Below are 17,342 nucleotides of genomic sequence, written 5' to 3'. Positions count from 1 at the left end.
TAAAAATGAAATAAATAAATGAAAAGGAAATTTTATTTTAAAAAAAAAAAAAAGGATGCTGAACCTAACTTTGCATTGCACTGAGAGGCATGTGACTTACATATAAGGGCAGACGTGCAAGAAAATACTCAGCCTCTGACCTGGCAAGAAATTATTTGCTTGAAAAGTAAAGAATATTGATTCTGCTTAGTCCCTGTATACCCTTGTAAGTGGGCTGATAAGAATAACCAAAGAATTTGGTTTCAATAAACATACCAGGAATTTCAACATGTTTGGTGGTATTATTATTTTAATTAAAGCAGGGGTAAAGTTAAAAAAAAAAAGGCTACCAAAGCACCAGACGGTTCTAGAATCCTTACTTTGTTTTCATGGCAGCAGAAAATTTATGTGAAATGTCTCAACTGTTTTAGAGAGCCTTGATGCAAGACAAAAGGCATTTTTAGGGTCCCTTACCTTGTAAACAGAAGATTTTGGAAAGTAAAAGTTGCTATTTTGATGGAAAATGAGAGAAAATAAAACTTAATAAAGGAAACAGAATACAGCTGACCAAAAACTGTGCCTTAATGTACCAACTTGGCCTATAACCATTTTTGACTGGATCACATCATCAAAACAGAAGAAAAAAAAAATTAACTACTAACGACGTATACTGACTCCCAAATCTTCAGACCAGACCTGAACCAGACCCAACCCTTGTCTACGTATATCTGGATTTCCCTCAGGCACTTCAAACCCAACTCTGCCAAAGCTGAACCCATAACTATCCAATACTAGAAATTGCTCGTGTAATCCTGTATTGAAGAACAGTATCACAACCCACTCACTGTCCATGTCAGGAACCCAGCCAGCATCCTTGACCCTCCCTCACCACTTCTGGTGGCTTCCCAACTGTCCCCCGCTCCCTCTCTGATAAGGCTTCTTTCCAAGCACTCATCGTTTTCCTCAACTATTCTCCAAGCTTCTCTGCCTACAGTCTCACTCACCCCTGTTCACAAATCTCCTCTACAGCTTTGCCAAAAGGATCTTTCTAAAGAACACTGTGGCCATTGCCCCTCCCCTCTGGAAAATCCCTCAGTGGCTCCCTACTGCTTTCAGAAGGCATCAGAGTTCCCAGACCTGGCAGACACTCTACGATTTGACCTGTATGCCATGCCAGTTTCCTCTGCTGCCTTCCCCACTGGGGCAGGCACGCCAACCCTTTGTCTCATGACAACACTGCACTTCTCTGAACATGGTATAATCTGCACATATTCATACACCTGCACATGCTTCCCCCAACTAGAATCGCTCTTCACTGGCTAACCTCTATCTGAAAAGTAACTCACTCTGTAAGGCTCTTGCAGCCTCCCTTCCACCCCTGGGGCCCAACTATTTCCCAAGGAGGCACAGTCACTGCCTTTCTGCTTCTATACAACAACTGGTTCACCTCCCTCCTCTATTACAACACTTAAAATGCCTACTGGTACTCCCTACTAGAATGCAAGCTCTTCCAGAGCAGGGACTGTGTATTATTCACTCAGCAGCCCCTTCTCCACCACTGAACATATTTCCCAGTATATAACAGAGCCCTGGTGGTGCAGTGGTTAAAAGCCTGGCTGCTAACCAAAGGGCTGGCAGTTTGAATTCACCAGCTGCTCCTCGGAAACCCTGTTGGGCAGTTCTACTCTGTCCTATAGGGTTGCTATGAGTTGGAATCAGCTCGATGGCAATGGGTTTTCGGTTTCAGTATATAACAGGAGCTTAATATTTTTTGTTGTTGTTTTCTTTTAAAAATTGAATAACGCTGGTGGTGAAAGCAAAGTTCCTTTCAAACAAACTGAGCTTTCAAAATCACACACTTCTGTGATTACAATACAGACCAATTTTGCAGCTAAGTATTATCAATACATGAATGTATGTTATCCATTTTTTTCTAGAACTTTTGAATCTAAACTTGCTTTTAGTCTTTGAGACATTATATTTCAAATAAAGGGACAAGAAGGATGGAGAAGAATAACAACCTCAATTTAGCTACTCTTAACAGGTTTGGTAAAGTAAGACTGTTGGCAGAAAAGATGAAAACGGGATTGTACAGCAGCAGTGGAAGTTTATTTTCTCCTCTAACTTGTATACAAGATACCTGTGGCCAAGTACTCAGTCACTGGCCATACATGGTCTTTAAAATGAATTCACTTCATGATCTTTCCCTAACATTTTACACCAAATCAGAGATGTAGAAGCTACTCTGAAAGTGCCAACCAAATGAATCAGAGAGTGCAAAGAGGGGATTAACATTGACCCTTCATCCCTTCCAAGATCGAATTTTTAGGATGGTTGAACATTTTTAATCTTGAAAATGTCTAACTTCTGAAGAATTTATAAAGCAGAAAATAATAAAATAACCTAAGAGCCTGGGTGGTGCTAGCAGTTTGCGATCGGCTGCTAACCTAAAGATTGGTGGTTTGAACCTACCCAGAAGCTCCGAGGAAGTAAGCCTGGTGAATTGCTTCTGTAAAGATTACAGCCAAGAAAACCTTATGGGGAAATTCTATTCTGTGACACATGGGCAGCCATGAGTCATAAGCTGACTTGACAGCAGCTAACAATTATTTAATTAAGACAACTGCAGTGTTGTCGCCATCATTCTGTGTAAACACACGTCCCTGCTACGCTGTAAGAGAGGATGACTCTGGGTAACTCCAAGATGACTGCTCTCCATATAAAATGGCACAGGTAGGGATGGCCTGGTCTCTGCCCTGAAGGTTGCAGCACAGCAAAATGAGATGAGGAATCTTGCCAGAAAATGGATGTCGGTGAGTGATTTAGAAAGAGAGGTTCCATTAAGAAGGTAAGGAAATTCTTAAACATTATCTACCAGGTAATTATTTAACCCATTTTGGAAGGTTGGTATTCTGCACATTTCACAGACTGGATTTTGGCAGAGAGGCAAATGAATTAAACTATGTCTCGTTGATGTGTATCCATTTTATCACTTTCTACTGAGTAAACCTTGACAAATTATGGAGAACCCATGGAAATGTTGCATTAACACAAGATTTTCATAAACATCTTTTTCTCACGTAGTTTTGGATCATCTACTTTACACTATACCTGGTTAAGAGAACCTTTCTGTATGGTTGTGCTAAGGTAAATTTCAATCTCCATGTAAATGATCACACATATCACATTGGTATAGCTCAGATAAGAGTCCCTGCGTGATGCAGACGGTTAATGCGCTTGGGTGCTAACTGAAAAGTTGGCAGCTAGAGTCCACCCAGAGGAGCCTCGGAAGAAAGGCCTGGTGATCTACTTCTGAAAAATCAGCCATGTGGAGTGCAGTTCTACTCTGACACACATGGGTCACTATGAGTCAAAACTGACTCGCTGGCAACTGGTTTTTATAGCTCAGATCAACCAGGCTCGGTCTGTGGTCTACACCACATCATTCAATTCCCACAGCTAAGAGGAGCTTTTCCAGTACTGCTCTGGGCAAGAGCAATGGGGAACGTCTGAGATGAGGACTGGAAGTGGTGGGTGGGCTGATCAGGAGTCAGGAGATGGGCAAGCCTAGGGTTGCAGGCACTGCTGCTGCTTCTCAGACATGTTCTCTCTACTTTCTGATCAGGGACATCAACTTCCTGAGACCCTCACCAGTGACCCTCCACGAACCTGACTTCAAGTTGCCATTTATCAAGCACCTAAAACCCATTGCTGTCGAGTCAGTTCTGATTCACAGCGACCCTACTGGATGGAGGAGCACTGCCCCATAGGGTTTCCAAGGCTGTAAATCTTTACGGAAGCAAACTGCCACATCTTTCTCCCGCAGAGTGGCTGGTGGGTTCGAACTGCCTACCTTTTGGTTAGCAGCCAAGTGCTTAACCACTGCTTCACCGGGGATCTTTCATCAAGTACCTACTATATATCACACTAGACTTATGCGTGCCACAAGGGAAACAGTCTATGATGTTTATTATATCCAATGTACAACTGGCCCTGGCCCTGTGCAATAGTGTTTTTCTTGTTTTTTGCTCATTGCAGTGCATTAAGAATATTTATAAAGTTCTTTTAAGGTGGCTTATATGCCAGATCACCAACCAGAAAAATGTTCCGTGTGTGTGGCAGGCCAAGGCTGTGTAGGTTGTATTATTGTTTAAGACCTGGTTTTAAGAAACTAATCAATATTATTTTCTTAAAATAATCAGTATTCATACCTATCTTTAAAAATGGAAATTGAAATGAAAAAAATCAAAGCCAAAATCGAAAAAACCTGAAAGGGAAACTTTTTTTTCTTTTTAAAACAGGCAAAGGAGTACGGCCTGTCTCCCATTTTAACAAATTCTGTTAAGAGTAGAATTATAAATAACTATTACATTAAAGGAAAAAGTGAGGTAAGCACATAGATTTTAAAGCATGTTCCATTATAGCAACTTTATGCTCACTGTAAAATTCTGGAAAGTAGGTAAATCAGTATTTTTTACTGATCAAAGACAAAAACTAAGCCTATGTCACTTGAAATGGTTGATTTAAACCAAAGGGTAGCCCTCCCACTAAATATACCTAGGATTTCCATTTTTGTTTTAATTCTGAACTTCTGGGCCTTTCACTTAATTTAATTCTTAACAACCCTCATACTCCTATGCCAGATGTGAAGGTCTGACTATGATGCACTCAGCCCCCATAACATCTGGAAGCGGCAGCCAGGCTATGGGATCGCGACAAGCCCACCCACGTGCGGATGCCTTGCAGCCAGACTTCTCAGAGGTCAGCTCACCAACGTGCTTTTGTTTAGTAAGAAAACGTGAGGCTTTGGAAACCTGGCACAGATGTCCTGCTTACGAACCAAATGGAAACACAAACCAAACTGCTACCAAATTGCATGCATCGTTTGTACTTCAAATCTGCTTGAAGCCCTCTTTTCTTAATATACTTTTTCAGAAATTTTAAGAGGTAGACAAATATGATCCCATGAAGGACATGTCGCCTCAAAAAAGTAGAAGGAAAAAAAAACCCACTGGCTAAAAGCAAATCTTTATTAGTTTAACTTTTAGTTGAAATGAGAAACCACACACTTATTCGTAGGTGCTGGAGCAAATGTCTACAGCAAAAATACTAGTATAATGTCAAGAAAAAAACTACGTATATATTAGTGTATTGGGTGCAAGGAAACATGCTATGAATAGAAAATAAGGTCAGAATGGGCATTTTGCCACATGACCTTTTAAAGCAGTAAATTTAAAAACATATGTTGCTTCAAGCACTGCTCACACATTGATTTGTGACTAAATCATCACTTCTAATCTTATTTTCTATTTCCACAGTGTATTCATTAAAAGCGCAAAAGTCAAGGGATCATCAACCAAGATTTTTTTTAATTAAAAAAAAAGTTAATGGGTCATAAGGTTGGGTGAAAACTTGGTGAGCTCATTTAAAGCAAACTGGGTGAATGCACAGTACCGTACGAGGGCACTGATTCCCTGGTATCATTCTCTCCACATAACACCTGGCTGCCTAAACAAAGAGTAAAGTTACAATGCTTTCATCATAACATCTGAATTACCCTCCACCCCCTTTACCTGCAATACCTGTGTGTCTATAACAGTGCCTACTTACTGTGATCAATATAAAATGTTCGGCCATCCAAGTGAATTCTTTCTTCCCAACCAGGCTAGTATTGGGGAGATGATGGAGAGAGAAGGGTAGAGAGAGAGAGAAAGGGGGTGGTGGTGAAGAGAGAGTAAGAGAGATGGAGAGGGAGGTAGAGGGGGGTTAGAGAGAGGGGAGTAGAAAGGGGTAGAAAGAGAGAGAAAGTGGGTGGAAGGGTGGGGGGAGAGAGAGAGGAGTGGAGAGAGAGAATGAATAAAATGTCAGCTGGGAGTTCCAAAATCAAAGGCAAAATTTAAAAACTCTAGGATACTTTCTTACTCTTCTCTCCTAGGTACAGTTTTTGCATTCAGAATAAACTACACACAAACACTTCAAATAAACTCATGACAACATCTAGCAACACTCTATTAGATGTTTAACAGTTTCAGATGCATTTGAGACATTCATTATATGAAAAGCAGGAAAGAGGTTGCTGTTTCAAAAGCTTCAAAGGGCAGCTTCAGCATACCATGAAACAGTTGAGTTTGGGGTTGAATAGCTCATTTAACTAAATAAGTATTGAGTACTAAAGGGAGGGGAAAGGGGAGTTAACACAGAACTGTTACGTAGTTACTTTCTGCAAGTTGTTGTCAGGTGGTTGTCCAATCTAATACTGGTATTCCCTGCTCTGAACTCTCACTTTTCAAACTCAGGAACTAAACAGACTTGGATAATTTTTTCAAGGTAAGGCTGGTATGCCCTCATTATCTGAACTACCCCTATTTCCTATCTAAACCCAGGAATCCAATAGATTCAGATAACAGATTTTTACGTTATAAAATCACTGGACTCTCTCCATCTGAGCCCAGGACACATCATACAGATTTAGAGGAGGCTACTGGTAGAACTCGATGACTAAATCTCGAATTGTAACCTTTCTAGCCTCCAATTTTGTCACTGATATATCATGTACTAGCACCAGAAAGATTCTGTAAGCTCACCTATACTTGCAGAACAACAAAAGCAACAACCAAAACATCTCCAGCATCCTTCCATTTAAAAATAGCCTTAGAGCCCAGAAAGGCTTTATTTTTAACTGGGGATGGGTTGAGGTGGAGGCATGGTGAAGACTTCATTCAAAATTAAATTTAGAGTAAATAGCTCAACTCCTGCTCAGGCCTCAAAAGAGAACAAACTGATATACATATACATTAAAAAATTAGGTTTATAAACAGTCATCAGCAAGGGAGGAAAAACTCTTAAAATACCTGCAGGCTAAATGACTTACAGAAACCTTCTGTGATTACTTATGCCTTTTTCTCCCACTGTTTTATTTTTTGTTCCTACGACTAAATCAGCAATGTGGACAGAACTTGGTGATGCTAAGCTTCAAAATAAATGCTTGCTGCTTAAATTGCCAACTGTAGAGAAAGTCCCTCGTACATGCTATTACAAGGTCTACCTTTTGGAAGCAGCTGGCAATTCTGAAACATCTTTCACAAGTACTGGATGTTGCATGAACGGTGTGTATTATTAAAGTTCAGCCAAAAGCCCAATTCTATTAAGAAATACAGGCCAATGGGACCCTAGAAGCCTGGAGAAAGAGAAGGCCCACAGGTCTACTCCATCAACACTTGGTGGAGGTTCTGTGTACCTCCAATGTACTCACAGGAAGCGGGCCGAGGTCATTGGGATTTAAAGATGCCTTTGACCGCATATGTACTGGAAATTTCAGGCGTGGATCTTCCTAAAACAAAAATGCAAAAGGCAGATGTTAAGAGGGAATATCTGTGGCAGTTACTGGCTCCTTCCCTTCTGGAGCTGTGAGTTCCAAGGCAACGAGGTCCCTGTGCATGGAGGTGCATGCCTGCCTATGTGGGGAAGGGGAAAACCCATATTTCTGCTCTGGACAGGAAGCCTGGCTGACTACCTCCTCAACAAAGATTCTACTCCTCCTTCTGTCCTTGGGGAAAGGTGGAGAGTAAGAATATATCAATAAAAAGTTAACCATTTCCCCGATATCTTGGGCAGTGAAGGGGAAGAGGGTCCTGGCAGTGATGTTACTATGGAAATCTGGATGGAGCGGGCCAGGAAAGGTGGGGCTCTACTCCACACACAGGGAGGCGGGACAATGATCTGGAACCTCCCTACATGTTCTGAGCTCCTGGTGACCGTAGCTGACCTAACACATTAGGAACAGCCACCGATGGGCTCTGCATGTCCCTGTTGCTCTTTTCCACACTCTCCTGCACTAGACAGAGAATCTGAAACTGCTCTGAATTTAAGACATGTGGCTATTCCAGTCTGCTTCTTCATATGAAGTCACATACCCTGCTAGAGAACTTTATCAAGATTCTCAATCAAGCTCTGCAGGTTAGATTCTCATTTATGTCACACTTAGGAGTTTGCAAAAGATTTTTCTTTTTTAAAAAAGTTTTTAAGTTCTTTTTTTATTGTGATTTAGGTGAAACTTTACAGAGCAAATTAGCTTCTCATTCAACAATCTATACACAAATTGTTTTATGACATTAGTTGCAATCCCTGCGATGCATCAACATTCTCCCCCGCTTCCACACCCCAATTCTCTGTTTCCATCTGTCCATTTTTCCTGTCACTTCCTGCCTTCTCGTCCTTGCTTTTGGGCATGTGCTGCCCTTCTGGTTTCGCATGCATGACTGAACATTCCTCACGTGTGTTACTGTTGGTTTTATAGACCTGTCTAATCTTTGGCTGAAGGGTTAACTTTGGGAGAAGATTTTTCTTAAAGGAATGCATTTCTTAAGAGACCACAGAGAATCAACAAAAGAGAAACATGTACTCTGAGAGCAGGGCTGCTTCATCATTTACACAGACATAGGATCTGGCAACAATCCTCTCAGGAGGCTGGGCACTGGATTTCTGTTTCTTTGGATAAGGAAGCAGTTTCAGAGGGAACAAGGACTTGTCCAAAGGCTCTGAATCAGAATCCAAGAGCTGCCTCTCACTTATCCAGGCCCAATTAAAATGCGATATAACTTGGAAAATCCGTATCTTTAAACTCAAAAGGTTAGGAAACAAACAACAAAACTCAGAATAACACACTGTCAACCAAACAGTCCTAAAATTAAAAAAAAAATCATTACACCACAATACATTTGATTAGCTTCCATCAGTTATACTAAAATCTTTGAGGCTGTCAAATTACCAAAAGGTTTTCTACTTCAACATTTTCCCAAGTTAACAGTATAAATCATTAGTATCACTGGTCATAATAAAGTCATAGATTTTTGCAACTGGTAAGAATCAAAAACGGTCACAAAAAATAAAATCACCTTTGCTTTCTGTTAGCGACACTGAAGACTTAATTGAAGAAGTAAATCACTCTAGCAGTTTATGATAGGCATTGACACTGAAACTTACCAACATATTTCTTAAAGGATAAGCAGAGGCATAAAATGGGTCCACTATTACGAAGGCGGACACACACACTGTAACTGGAACACGTACGGTGTACATGGCTATGTTAAGCAAATTTAGAAGGACCATGAAACTGATAATCTGATAAACATTTGAGATGGGTTAAGCGTGGACAGAGGAAAAACTTAAAGCACTCAACTGCACAAAAGCTTCTCACTCAGTGCTAACTCTGAGCTGTGATCAGGCAATACCACAACCAGCAGTGCAGCCTTGGAGCCACACGGCCACTGACTATGCCCAGGTTTAGAGAAAGCCTGGGATGCTATTATATGAACGAAGGCAAGGGCTTCTGGATGCTATATGCAAGGTCGGCCATGCCTTGGAATCACACACACAGGCTACTGTGAAAGACAATTAATCATACCTTTTGGTAAAAACTGGTGATTTAAAGGAAAAAAAAAGCTGAAATTAAACACAAATGTTGGATGAATAGGGGTGGGATACTCGGCATGAAATATAAAATAAACCCAATTTCACAGGTCTGCTAAGATGGTCTTGCATGGAAACCCAGAATCTACAGAATGGGAGAGCCAGAGGCCCTTAGGGGTCATATTATTTTATTCTTCCAATAATAATTAAAATAATTGCTGCAGCCGCCATTGATCAAGCTTGGAGGGCCAGGCCCGAGGTCATTACTGACCTCATCCTCCCATTCAGCCCTCCCAGCAACGTGAGAAGGCAGGTGCCCCCCAGCTGATGGAGCAGGTGAAGTGACAGCCACGGTCCCATATTAGTTATGGACAACTTCAGGGCTGATTATAAGCTAGAATACTAATGAGGTCTCAAATGATAGGAATATAAATGATTAAAATATGCAAAACACTTGATCTTTCCTCCTTTTCTCAGCACAGTAAGAGCACGCTTTCACTATTCACTGCTTCCCTCAATCCAGTTGAAAGTGTTTTTAAACAGAATGCAAAGATCAACATAAAAAAAAAGGGTTCCCTAACAAAATAATTGAAAAACATACGCTACTGGAATACCGACTGGTTCAAAAAACAACTGTGTTTCTCCTTTATTGTCTCTGTCCTGGAAGAGACCAACAGTCATGTCTGGGCTATGATGAGTTTTATTAGTTTGGACGTGGATAGAACACAAATGTGTAACCAATTAATTAAGATGTAATCTTTCTTCCTATAAAAATGAGCCAATGCTTTGTTCTGGGAAAGATGTGAATAAACTATTACACATGGGCTTTGAGCTGTGCCCTGAGCAGGGGGAACGAGCAAGCTGAAGATCTCCTGATGCCTCCTGTCATCTGGTGGCCTCTGGCATGCACTCAACGGCAGGCCTGGCCCAGGTGGGAACAGAGTCAAGCTTACCTGACACTGACAGACTTTATTCCAACAGGCTGCAGGCATACTGCTTCCATTATTCGCATGTGTGAAAGGCTATATTTTATCAATATACTTCAAGGTGAGTTTTCCTCTAAAAACGTGTACAGGGAAAAGTTTTAGCCTGAATCTTTTCATGCTCTTGGTTAGTGCAAGAACCAGTAGCACCCAGGTTGATGGGGGAAAGGAGTATGATTTTCTTTATCCCTAACCTGTCGTACCAGTTTTTTTCCTTTCTCTATTATGATGCTCAAATCTAAGAATAGCTGTGCTGTTTTCTCTCATTTGTTTTCTCACTCTTTCAAAAAGCCAACAAAGTGAACCCCTAGACCAACTCAAAACAGATTTTAAGCTGAAAATTATCTTTAGAATTCCCTCAAACCTCCCCCGCTATCCTTTGTCAAAATAAACCGGCAATCCAGAGTCAGCTTCCGCAGCAAGCGTTTTCTACAGGCCTTTGTTTAGAAGAGATAAGGCAGCTGTGTCAGCACATCTGAGTTCAGTTAAGAACGGTAATCACTTGTGGAATTCCCAGTTGTTACCTTAAGGATTTTCGGGAGCAGCAGCAGCAACAAAATTTTTTTTTAACACATTAAAAATCTGAATTAGTAAATTAGTCAATACCAAGTATCTGGGTAAAAAGGAAGAGGTGGAAACTAAAACTGGGTTTCATTCAGCAACGCTACAAGCAATAAATAAAGCCAGTGTGATTTAAAATAAAACCTGCCCAGCTGCAATTACATGGCAGTTGTGGCATGAAAGGCTGTGAAAAGGTTAGGGGATTTGATTACTAAGCTAGTTCAAATTACTAAAATCATAGCTTACTTTGGCAAGCCACAGTGGCTCCATACACTAATCCATCTAGTTTTTTAATATTTACCCCCTATTTCTGGAGCTCCGATTTCTGGCTGAGGATCTGCAATTACAGCAGGGCTGCAGTAAACAGAAATGGGTATACTGGCAAGAAGGGTCCAGTTCTATGCCACTGAAAAAAATACACTTAAAAGTCAATCTCTATTGCGATATTCTTCAAAGAGCTGCTGGCCCTCTCTTCCTCTCGTCTTGCCCACAAACCTGTAATGGTGTCTTCAGACTCAAAGGTGAGTCAAACAAACCTACACGTCATTATATGCCTTAGACGTACTTATCAATTTACCAAATGAATGTCACCAGATATAAATTCTCTTGGCAGGTGATTCTTTTAGAACAAAACAGGAAGAGATTTTAGAATGGTTCTCACTAAGGGTATCTGGAAATGAGTGGGGGCATTTTTGGGTATCAAAAATGTGATACCACAAAATCACAAAAACGTGATTGGGGGGCCATGGCTATTGGCATTCATCTCAAGACAAGGATGTTAAATGTCCTATAATAGAGGACATACTCCTGCCTCAAATGCCAAGAATGTTCTCATGGAGACATACTGTACCATGATCCATAGGCTTTTAGAGAGAAAGCCCTCTAGGCTATTCAGTCCAATTTTCAAGGGACTCAGTTAATATCAGACCATGGACAAAGTGTCAATGACAGTCCAGGTCACCTCATTCTTGGCTTGAGCCTTAACACAACACTGCTGTTCTAATCAACTGCTTTAATTACAATCAACTAGACATATGAAGTATCCATCATGAGACATGGGAATTTAAGCACGTGTTCACTGTTGATCCAAGACCAAAGAGCTAGGGCCAGTGACCATCACCAAATCCAACCAGTTTCCCCAGAACATCGGTTCTAAGCAAGTAGCACAGATGACAGGAGGACTGAGTTAAACTCTGTAGCAAATATTAAATGGAGATACTATGGGCAGCAAGAAAAATCAACCTTCTGCAGCTTCAGAACTCATCAAGAGAAACAATTTCAGTTTAACGAAAAGACTAGAGATTACAAAGTTGAAAAATACCAAGAGACTTTTAAAAGAATCACAGGTTACATTAAAAGAATCAAAACTGATTCAGCTAAAGAAACGAAGAACTGATGGAGGAATATACGGATATGCATACTCACCTTTGATCAATCTCTGCTTGCCCTAGTTAATGCAACATGCAGTTCTTTCTCATGTATGATTCAGGAGCACATGAAAGAGCAGTGGGGTATGAAAAATCAATTTTGACAAAATGTTCACAAAAAAGAGTGATCAAATTTACAACCAAAGAGAAAGCACAGTCATTTAGTATATCTCCCAAGTGACAAAGAAAGAGGAATGAAAATGGGGTAGACGAGTGTCAACTACTAACCTGATGAGAACAGTATAAACTCAAGGGACAAACCAAATGAAGGCAGGAAACAATAAAAATGCAAAAAGAAACTGACAAAGAAAAAAATTGTTTTAAAAAAGATTGTACTTCCTAATAAAATTACAAACATCAGGAGACATGAGGCAGGTACTTTAAAATTTGGCAAAGGACATTGGAGATGGCTGTACAACATGATTGATATAACTGATCTCACTGAACTGCGTATGTGAAAAATGTTGGATTGGCAAATGTGGTGCTATCTGTATTTTCAGAACAATAAACAAAACAAGCAAACTATATTTAACAACAACAAAAGCATAAGGCCCACTCACACAGGAGGTGACACAGATACTTGTGGAGGGAACTGCAGAGTGTTTGTCATCCTCCTTATTGACACTTCTGTAATTAACAAGTAAAACCGTGGAAAATGATTATTTAAATAAAGCTCAAGAAGATTAAAAAAAATAAAAATCCTAGCAACATGGAGGACCACTTTTTCCCAAATACGGTGACTATGAAGAAAGGGCAGCCCAAGTGGCATCAATACCTGAGACTGCTACCAGCGTGTGCCCACATATCACCCACTCCCCTAGCCCATATGTGCAGAATCCAGAGTCAGGGTGAGGAGATCCTGTGGAGACACGCTTTAGGGTCCGTGAAATCTCTCTACTAGAGTGATGAACGCTGAATAAGGAATAAAGGCAGGGACGCCAGAGCTCCCGATGGAAACGGCGCCAGTTGAAAGCAGAAGCCTTACCCAGGTTGTCGTCTTTGTGTTGTGGTCAATGAAGAAAGGCCGGCCGTTTGGAGCTATCCTCATTTCCCAGCCGGGTGGCAAGAAGCTCTGTGTGACTTTGTGTTGTGGTTTGGGGGAGTTGTAAGGTGATGGCTGGGGGGACTGTGGATTGGAAAGGGTATCTTTCACAGCTCGACGTATGGGTGAATCCTTGGCACCCTAAGGAATAATAATGAGCATTAGAACTCTTGTCATGTGCTATTCCGATGTGTCACAATGTCCCTGGGTATCATGGAGCGCTCCTCTTTGGAGATGGACAAAGGGGAAGCTCCTAAAAAATCTGTCATTCGTTGACTTTTACATCAGCCTAACTTAACATTTTTTTTTGACTGGCTCAACACACAATTTAAATACTTTCAATCACCATCTTTTGGTAGGTACTCAGTCTGCACAAAATATACTCTTCCCTATTAAGCATTACAAATGTAGAGATCCCAGACAGTGGGGAAAAAAAACTCACCCCTGCTCTTAATGAGCTCACAGTCTAATAAGAAGGCAGTGGCAATTTTTAGAGCACAAAAAAGCAAAACCTAGATCAATGGAAACAGCCACCTGAAATCACACAGTTCTTTTACACATTTATAGCACAGTTTGGAAGAGGTATTATCAATTTCCACTTCTCAGCATCTTAAACCCAGGGCATGGAGAAACCCACAGCTGTCTCTTACCCACAGCCAACTTTAGAACTTCAAAAGTTTACACTTTGGCTTCTCGAGCACTCTGACACCCACGATGCTAAGGAACAGCACTAAAACAATACACACAGAAGCAGATGCCCAGCCATGATTTGGAGATACAAATCTGCATCAAAGACATGTATGCCCATACAATGGAACACCCTCCAGTCGAAAAAAACAAACAAAAAATGATCAAAGCAACAGCTATGTTTTAAAACTCAACGTAAGCATTGGTATTGGAAAGAGTTATTATGCAATTCTAATGAAGTCACAGGCAGTAAGGAGTGAAATAGAATGATAAAAGTCCTGAAAAGAGAGGGCCCACGTCCAGCACAAGTCCCCATGGCCTCAGCCAGATGAGCATGATAATCAGGTGAGGAGAGCCCAGGCATGTTAATGGGCAGACAGAGAAGCATGTCATGAAGCCACACAGACCACCTCTCACCACGGACATGACTGATCAGAGAGAGCAGGGTGGCTGCAAAACGGAAGTCCACATTCGAGAGGAGGGAGGCTGAGGAGAAGGCACAGGATAGAAGGGACCCCAGTTAGATGAGAAAGCCTTCTCACCTCCAGTGGGGCAGATAAAGTTACTGTTGGTGAACTGAGGCTACGAGGCCGCCGGATCTGAGGCTCGATTAGATGGTTGTTACTGTTTGTAGCTGATCCAGACGCGCCATCTTCTGCAAGCTATTTTGGAGGCAAAAACAAGTTAGCTTCATATGAGGATCTCCCTGTGTGTGTGACTAGGAGCGCGAATCCAAATAACAACACAAACAGCAATAATAAGAGGTCTGGCCTATTTAAAGCAGGGAGGAAATAATTAAACATAATAATGGTGGAAAGGACGGGGAAACACATTCAAGGGAAATAAAAATGAATCACTGGCCCAGCATAAAAACTAGCCTCAGAAAAAAGCGGGCTGGGGAGAAGCTACGCTTTGTAATAGGCTATTACCTTGAAAATATCTTTCATGTCACATTTTTAAAACGTACCCAGGGAGCCCTGGTGGCACCGCAGAGGTTAAAATGCTCGGCAGCTAACCAAAAGGTCAGCGCTCCGAACCCATCACTCGCTCCACGAAAGAAAGATGTGGCAGTCAGCTTCCATAAAAATTTACAGTCTTGGAAACCCTATGGGGCAATTCTACTCTATCCTATAGGGTCGCTATGAGCTGGAATCAAGTCGACTGCAGTGGGTTTTTTTGTTCAGGTTACACAGGGATAGACTGATTTGGGGACTGCGTTCTTCCTTAGGCAAATATTATGCTTAAAGTAATGCATTTTCCTTGTGAAAAATTAAAAAAACAAAAACAAAAAAAAAAACGTGTTGTTCAGAACAACATGGAAATATCAGGAACACGGTGGTAGGTCGTGGACATTTCGGCTGCTACTGCCTGTGGTTTTAGGTTGGATAGCGATCTTCATACCTGCACGATAGGGCGCGTCCATGTTGTGGTTCGATTGTTATGATTGACATAGTATGTACGTCCCTTAGCATCTTTCCTTTCTTCCCAGCCTGAAGGGAGGCCCGGCGTGGTGTGTACATAGGCCACTGATGGCTGTTTGTGTAAGAAATCATTATTATTTAATAGCATACATCTGTCTTCAAATCAGTTTTATCAAGTCATTTACACCCACAGCATTATTTTTTCTAGATTACGTACATTAATTGTATTTGTACAGAAATCATTTTAAAAAAGGGTCTGGAAAACAGAACTAGATTTCCAATGGCTTCAAACCTACTCTGAGGTGAACCCCACGCAGCTGCAGTCTCCACATTCTTACAGAGTTCAGTTCTAAGACTCCGAAGTCTGTTAAATATAAAGGGTCAGTGCTAAGGTGATGAAAAAGAAAGAGAAAAAATACTGGAATCTGTTTTAGTTACTAATCTTTACTGCCAAACCATGTAGAGCTCAAAGGTATTTCAAATTGTCGATGTTAGCTATCTATGAGAGGACTCTGGGCATTTTTTCCCTCAATCTAGCTGCCACGGTGATTCTCTGCTAGCTTTTCTTCCTAGCTTCTTTCAGTGTAGGACCCTTGCACTATAGCTTTCAGTGGGGTGGGAGGAAGCACACAGAGCCTTTTCTCTAAGAGGTCTGCACGCACACTGGCAGCATACAATCAGGAGAAACACCCAGAACACCTCAGCTGCCCCATCCCAGGAAATCACCTGGGAATTAGTTAAGAATTCCAAGGCAGCTGACACCTGAGGCTATATTTTCTCCAGCCAGCCAAAATGGAGTTTGTTTCTCTAAAGAGTGAAGCACAGGTAGTTACTGGGTTTGAGAGACAAGTCCAGCGTAGAGTGATTCTATTTTTAAACTCCAAACTGGATCACAAAAGGATTGCCGAGATGCTTTTGTTTGTAAGAAGCAGTCTGGGAAATGTAGCCTGGGTGGAGAAATACTGAAATAACAAGATGTCTCAGTGATTTATAGAGGCAACAAGCCTGAATGTCTGAAGTCAGCACTGTCCCAGGAAATCCTGGATCTAAGGATGCTGTAGACAAGACCCCTAATGGGGAAAGGGGTGCAGCTCTAAGGGCGGTGGTTCAGAAACAAGAAGCCAACTATGGCTGCCAAGGCTCCTGGGAGCATCTGAAAGAAACAAGAGGTCAAACATCAGGAATAACTTATGTGAGGTTACCAAAGGGAGCTGCTTCTCTTTTGGGTACTATCTACCTAATTAGGAGCTCCTGACCCTACAGATGGTTAACAAGTATGGTTTTCTTGATATTGGGCTCCTCTTAACACAACTTCTCCCACTTCATATCCCATCTCTTTTATTTACTAGCAACCACGTGCCTTGGCAAAGAAGGTCCCAATCACAGGGTTGGTTGGTCGACTCACATGGCCTTGAAAGCACAACCAAAACATTGCCATGTGATTTGGGGACTGCACTGAAAGAGGCTCAATATTCTATTTCATGAGCTCAACAGCACATTCGAGAGAAAAATTAACCGGGGCCACGAGGCAGCTGACTCAGTGGTTATTTCTAAAGAATGTTTACTAAGCAAGGAAAGATTACTTTGCAAGAAAACTTTCTGCTAAAACTGCAGCGACTCTTTCCTTGATATTTTTCCAAGTAAAGTCCTAAAGGCCCTGTCAAGGTCACTCCAAGATTCTGACCACTGAGCATCCTGGATCCAGGTGTGGAGATTCAAGGGAGTAGAATAAACATCAACAGGCAGACTTAATCTTTTCGTGAATCTTAAAGACAGATGAGTTAGTGTAGAACCTGAAGCTCTTCCCTTCCCTCCTTCTCCAGCTTCGACATCA

The 17,342-nt window shown here is 41.4% G+C and overlaps 1 protein-coding gene across 7 annotated transcripts in view; it reads right to left on the bottom strand.

The window, feature by feature from the left end:
* The window catches only part of NEDD4L (NEDD4 like E3 ubiquitin protein ligase), a 379,907-nt gene that overhangs the window by 41,201 nt on the left and 321,364 nt on the right, over positions 1–17,342 (bottom strand). For 6 of the 7 annotated variants that reach the window (XM_004379262.3, XM_023733989.1, XM_023733990.1 and 3 more), the window contains 5 exons: positions 15,489–15,620; positions 14,630–14,749; positions 13,344–13,541; positions 7,232–7,309; positions 5,590–5,644 (listed from right to left, as the gene is read on the bottom strand). In XM_004379262.3, the coding sequence (XP_004379319.1) occupies positions 5,590–5,644; positions 7,232–7,309; positions 13,344–13,541; positions 14,630–14,749; positions 15,489–15,620 (583 nt within the window). The remainder of the gene's footprint in view (positions 1–5,589; positions 5,645–7,231; positions 7,310–13,343; positions 13,542–14,629; positions 14,750–15,488; positions 15,621–17,342) is intronic. The other variant, XM_004379263.2, reaches the window with a different exon arrangement.

Source organism: Trichechus manatus, unplaced genomic scaffold, assembly GCF_000243295.1.
Source record: "Trichechus manatus latirostris isolate Lorelei unplaced genomic scaffold, TriManLat1.0 scaffold00063, whole genome shotgun sequence".
Lineage (NCBI taxonomy): Eukaryota > Metazoa > Chordata > Mammalia > Sirenia > Trichechidae > Trichechus > Trichechus manatus.
This window is presented reverse-complemented; position numbering and strand designations above follow the sequence as displayed.